The 6,422-nt window shown below is 43.0% G+C and overlaps 1 protein-coding gene across 1 annotated transcript; it reads right to left on the bottom strand.

The window, feature by feature from the left end:
* Positions 1-472: 472 nt before the first annotated feature.
* On the bottom strand, positions 473-5,435 carry PHF5A (PHD finger protein 5A; the record flags this gene model as incomplete). Its single annotated transcript, XM_010145849.1, has 3 exons — positions 473-670; positions 3,811-3,977; positions 5,412-5,435. Coding segments are annotated over 3 exons (281 nt in total), but the record flags the coding sequence as incomplete, so codon positions are not given.
* Positions 5,436-6,422: the final 987 nt, after the last annotated feature.

The following is a 6,422-nucleotide window of genomic DNA, read 5'->3' as shown; positions in this document are numbered from 1 at the left end:
CCTACAGAAATGCTTACAAGAAAGGACCTTGGATTAATCTGCCAAAGGAAAACATGGAACACCTGTCATCTCCCTAGCAAGGCACCAGCCACGAGCAGATTCCTTACAAAGCAGAGCAGCATGGAAATACACCGGAGAAAGGGAGGGGAGGAGCAGACATATGGGACTGGTGCTCTGTTCCTCAATACTGATGAGTGAGGCTATTTCAGACAATTGAGGATGCCTGGTAGGAACAACCACAAGGTGTTTCCCCACACCAGAAATGGCACTTGCCTTTTACTGAGCTGGTCTTCTCCATGTGTGAATATTTGCCCACCAGGATTTTTATAGTAAGCTGGGGCAGCTACTAACAGAGCTTCTAAAAAAGCAAGAGACACTAATCCTCATTTGCTCTTTCTGATAGTCAGTTCTGATTAGGTTTCAGTTCCCACTCAGTCCATTACTTCTCCCACCCCAAGTATACTACCAAATTGGTATTGCTTTAGGAAAAAAATAATCAACCAGTTTAATAATAAAGTCCAGAGATGTTCCAAGACCCTCTTGACAACCTACAAGGAGACGTAGCCATATATGGATAGGATCACCTCTTCTTGAAGCCATACTTCTTCCTTTCGTAGAAGAGATCTGTCTTGGAACTGCCCAGGTTGACAATCTTAGGGCAACCATCTCTCTGCAGGAAGAAAAGAAGATGTAAGTTAAGAGATGGGCAAACAAAACATCAACACTTACACTGTTCAAGTAGGTTCTCGGTTCCCATGCTCCCCACCCTCTCTTCCACACATATTTCAAACATCTGTGCAGACAAACTGCCCTCCAGTTCTGGTTACTACCAGGAAGAGAGCAGAACACAGAAGAGGATGGATTCCTTTTTAACATTACTGTAGGACATTCTCTTCCACAGGGTGAAGGTGGAAAAACAGCTCGCATAACATCAGCAGTTTAATGAAAAGGATGCTCAGTGCTTCAAGACTGGATTCTTTCTAAATTAGGATACACAGGATTTATAAGGCCCAGAGGAATAACCTTTCCCCTCCTCACCCAAAATCAAACTTGCTGCTTTAGATATCACCAAGCCATCCTCATGTTTAGGGACCCCTCTCAGCTGTGTCAGCAGAACTGTATCTCAGATTTCCTGCATCCTGGATTGATTACTACAGAGGCTGTATGGTCATCTTGGGAGAGGACAGCTCTTCACAGCAGCTACACAGGTAAGTTTTTGTACCTGAATTCCAGGAGAGAGTAAGAAAAAAGCCACAAGAAAAGCAAGAGTATGAGTGGGAGAGACCCACCTCAGAAGTGCGGTTGTACTGACTAATCAGAGATGCACCAATCTTGGTGTACCAAGGGACATTTTTTTGTGGGCCACCTGAGCCCAGCATCTGCATAACTCTTGAGGGAAAAATGCTGTGAGAGTAGCTGTAAGGGGTCCAGCAGGCTGAGGAACGTGTGTCCTTGGCTGTTGTGTAAGCTTAAATGGATTAGATTTAGAAAGCCTCTGGGCAGATGTCAGCTGCTGTAGAAACGGCACCCAAGACTGTCCTGGCAAACCTGCTCCCGTGCAAGAGATGCAACCCAGTGAGGAGAGTCTGCACAGTAGAAATAATGAGGCAGGAAGGCAGGGGAACAAATCATCCTTCCCCCCTACACCTGCCACAACCCATCTCTAGCTACCATCTCCTTATTTGATTTTGAACCTCAATAGTAGGACTCTTTGGAGCCTTGCCTCCCACGATCCAGGGACTCTGTGACAGTCTTGACAGCATTATTGCAGGGCTCTGTTCATTGTTCCACCTCCTCCTAAGAAGGCCGCGTATGAGCATGCTCCTGTCCCCAAGAAAACATTACTTCTTGGAATTTGGAGCTCTCCTGGGTGACAAGATGGGATTTTGGCCCTTGCCCATATATTGAAGTGGGGTGAAACGATGCCTCATTCCTCCCTCCATCAGAACAAACAAACCCAGAGTAACTGGGCCTTTTGTCTCATGCCAAACAGCATTCCACCTCCTCCCTCCATTCTGGTATTTGCTTTCCTACTTCACTATCTTTTCCAGTCTTTCTCTGAGGATGATGGAAGTGCTGTGACTGAAATCTTGGAGTGTTAGAGCTTCAGGTACAGAGCTCTGTCCATCTACTTTTCTCATTCACATCAGCACTAGCTACCATAATTGCGACAGACAGCACACTTAACTTGTCTTGTTCTAGGCACCCTACACCTGTGCTGGCACTTTTCAGTCTTTCAAGTCAATCATGTCAAATCTGCTGTTTCAGATCTGCAAATTTACATCTGCAATAATCCTTAACATTTGAATCGCTGATTCAGAACAATTGCCTTCACCCACAGCAGCTTCACCCAGCTGTTAAAATATCTCTGTTCTGACTTGTCATTTTTCTGCTTCTCCAGCCCTACATTTTCTACAATCCTCTCTTGCAGACTGGCTGGCTGTTTCACACCTGAGCCAGACATGACAAGCTACAGATGAGCTTAGGTTATGAAAAATACCTGTTAGGAATCAATATGAATTGGTAAAAATAAAACCATTTTACTCATGACTTACCAAGGCAGGTGTCTTGGTTCCAAAGGCAAGTAAACAAAACACTGTTTCTCACAGTGTTTCTAAAGTTGGAGGCAGCACCACCATCACAACACTTACATCCGTATTTAGATACTAAGAAAGATTATGGTCCTGTCAGATCTAACAGCTAAATTCAGACAAGGACCTCCCCCTGTCCTGAATTCAGCTGCAGGCCTCTAGAGAAAACACAGGCACTGCAGAGAATTAAATCAGGAACTCACTCAGCTGAGCGTGTTCCTCTAAGTCAATCTGAGCCACTCTCTCAGCATGTTCTCCACCGTCATTAGGGTGTGCTGGAGATGGCATTTGCAACGCATCAAACCCCAAACAACCTTCAACAGACACTCTCACAGCTATCAGGTCCATATTCTGGTGATATTGCAACTGTAAGCTTCATGTTCTCGCTTCTCCCTAAGGTCACCTTCGTTTGCAGTTCACGCCCTGCACTCATCATGTGGGATATTAACAAATACCTTACAGGGGGTGAATGGCTGCCTCATTTCACATGCACAGCCACTACCCTTCAGGACAAGAAGATTATAAAAAGATTAGAGCACTGATTATACAAATATGGGATCATTACACCAAAAAGTGTTAGCAGGAAAAGATATGTCTACAACATAGGCATTCCAGAAAGGAATAAAAACATAATAAATCATATCCCACTGAAATTATACAAGAAACTTTAAACTTCTAAAACACAGTAAGTAGTACAGACACTGGACACTAAGATCCAACTTTACGCTGTAATCCAAAGGAAAACACAGGTGGTGATTCCATAGGCCTTACAGTACCGTAGGTGCCCTTGGTCAGTGGTTGATAATGGATTTCTAGTGAGGAGCTGCTCCCACCACTGCCTTTGCAGCGTCTGGAATATCTCTGACCCTGATAAAATCTAGGATGAAAGATCCAGTAAGGTAACAACTCAAAGCGGTAACAAATAGTGTGTGGAGGAAGCAAACTGTGAGCACACAGTGCAAAGCAGTCGAAGATCTTTTGGGATGAAGAGTTACATACTTCAAAATGCTACAGTATCTCAAAATGCTTTGCAAACGCAGGCCACTACCAACAGAGGAAGAAAGGTACAAGGTAATGAAAACCAGTGCCAATACTGGTAGCGTAACCCAAGCAACCCACATTCCCACACTAATTTCACTCGCTCCAAGCCTCTTAAAGGAAAGCACGGCACCTAAGACAAGACATCATCAATTCAACAGCAGACTGGACGACCACATACATCTTTTTCCTGGATGGTACACTCCTTGCAGTAGTAGGCATCAGACACTCCTGGACCCCCGCAGATCACACAGCGCCCTTGGTATGAGCCGTAGTTACACTCATCACATATGCGCACCAGAGTGCAGGGCCGCACATAGGAGTCGCAGATCACGCATTTGCCATCACCTGCAAGGGCAGCAGAGCCTTTGGTTACAAGACGTCCTTTCCTCCACTCCCACATCAAAGAGGAAAAGCTTCCTAGTCAAACGACTTGCCTGTACACTCAAAGACAACACAATTGAACTGCAGAAATCCATCTTGCAGGCACAGGGTGTAACTCTGTATTTGCACCCAGATTTGAGAGGAACAAGGGCGAGTAGCCTGCAATGTTTGATTTTTTTTAAAAAACTTATTGATGCTTTCACAATCACAGAATAAACCCAAAGTCACTTCTGCGATTAGCCAGCACTTACTTAGATCATACCATAACTTTTATTATAGAAAATTTCCTGAATTTTTCACTTGTGAAAAAAATGCTGGACTGACAGGACTGGTGTCCTTACCAACACAGAAGCAGCAGTGTAAGCTTCTCCCACAGTGCCACATCAACAGAAGCTGAGTTACCATCCTCAAACAGACTGAGGTAAGAGATTGTATTCTTGGTCCCTTTAAACCTTCATCTGTGAGAAGGCCGAAGAAAGGGCACGCTGGCATAAAGAGCCATTTCACAAAAGTTGTTTTTGCTTTCTCACAAGGAACTGAGTGAAATTCAAGTACTCCTATCATACAGGCAAGCAGACATCAGATGCCATTCACAGTCTCTGCTGTGCTGGACCTTATCCAAAATACTGACCTTGGGATGAAAGACTTCATATCCTATCAACAGTTCCCAAGGCATCTAATCCTGACTCCTGCAACTACTCATTTAACTGGCTCTTAAATCTCCAGCATGACAGCCCTCCACTTCAGATTCCAATGGGAACCTGTTCCACTGCAGGGTGCTCTTGGAAACAATCCTGTTACTTCAGACTGTGCTTCTCCCCACTTCGCTTACTTTCCATACTATTTTTGAGTCACAAACTCAAAAATCGTATTACTTTTTCAGTTGCCCTACAATGAGCTAATGACAGATTCTACTCTCTCTTCCCTTATAGAGTTCAGCGCCATCATTTGATTCTGGGTGGTTTTTTCTGCTCTAGTTTTAATGTTCCCACCTCCTACCGTTTCTTATTTCCTAGATGCTGAAGGGAACCTTTCTCAAGATGTGAAGAAGTTGGATTAAAAAAATGCATTTTCCTTTCTGCTTTGAAATGATCAGGCTGATCATTTTGTATTACCGATTACAAGGAACCAATCAAAAAGTCACTGTAGCCTCAGCTACTGAAAATGCTGGCAGCACATACTCTAGAACAGCATGCACTTGTGACAATCCATTCAAGCATCTAACTTTATATGTGTTCATTGATTTACACTTGCAATAAATAAGTAACTGTTCCCACCTCAAAGAGTGACATCAAGTTTACGGTTAAAGCACAACCAGAACCAATCCCCAAATCCAAACTGTGTGCTCTAACCACACCACCAAGTTATCAAGCAACTATATGCAGAAGTGATGCTTACATTTTTCACAAAGCCTTCCAATTGCTGTAAGAAGAAAAAGAAAAAAAATTATTTCAGGCAGAAGCAGGAGAAAAATATAAGTAACTACAAGCCTGAATGAAAAATAATTTTATTCTGCAGTGAGCAGTCTTTTTTTTTTTTAATAAACCAGAGAAACAGTTTGAGCATAAATACCAACATATTTAAGATAAATGATATATATCCTCCTGGACACATTTACCAAAATCAAAGTTTAGATGCACTGTGAATGCACAATGACACCCACCGACAGTAAGAAAACCTACAATCACTGTACCCAACCAAAGGATATCCTATACACGAGTCTTGCCATAGCTTTTACCCTGATTTTAATGAGACAAAATAAAATAAAAATCAAACGTTTATTTGTTTTAAGGCAGCCTGAATACCTTCTTCGCTTCAGAGCGTGAAGGCAGTTAAAGCATATTAGAAGTCTTGCCACTTCTCTAGGCAACTCATAACAAAGATGTTAGCAACTTGGTTAAATGCCACAGACATGAAGTTCTGGAGATGAGATGTCCACGTTCGCAAAGATTAAATAGTGATTCACTTGCAGTTTGAGGATCAAGTGATACATCTGGCTGGAAAAGAATTTTCAGCATAGATAGACCACTAGCTGCATGAACTGTTCTAAAAAGAAGTTTCCTGTGGACAGTGCAGCTGAATATTTTGTGTTAACTGCTCTTCCAGAAAATTGCACGTTAGAGTGAAAAAAATCTGTAAGAGATATCTCGACTTCTAATCTCGTGTAAGGCTTCTTTAAGAGTTAAACGGGCAAATTCTGACCCAAGAATAAAACTCATTATCTCTATACAGTTATAACCCGGAAGATAGTCTTATCCGGCAGCCAAAAAGCTCTCGGTGCTGTCTGAAGCCTTCAGCTCATTCTCCCGGCTGCACTAGTACGGCCAACGCACAGGAGTAAAGCACATCAAAATCATATTCTTCTGAGTACAGCCACCAGCTCCATCTGCCTTTCCCCCCACCTGAGGA

This window comes from Buceros rhinoceros, unplaced genomic scaffold (assembly GCF_000710305.1).
Source record: "Buceros rhinoceros silvestris isolate BGI_N320 unplaced genomic scaffold, ASM71030v1 scaffold21741, whole genome shotgun sequence".
Lineage (NCBI taxonomy): Eukaryota > Metazoa > Chordata > Aves > Bucerotiformes > Bucerotidae > Buceros > Buceros rhinoceros.
This window is presented reverse-complemented; position numbering and strand designations above follow the sequence as displayed.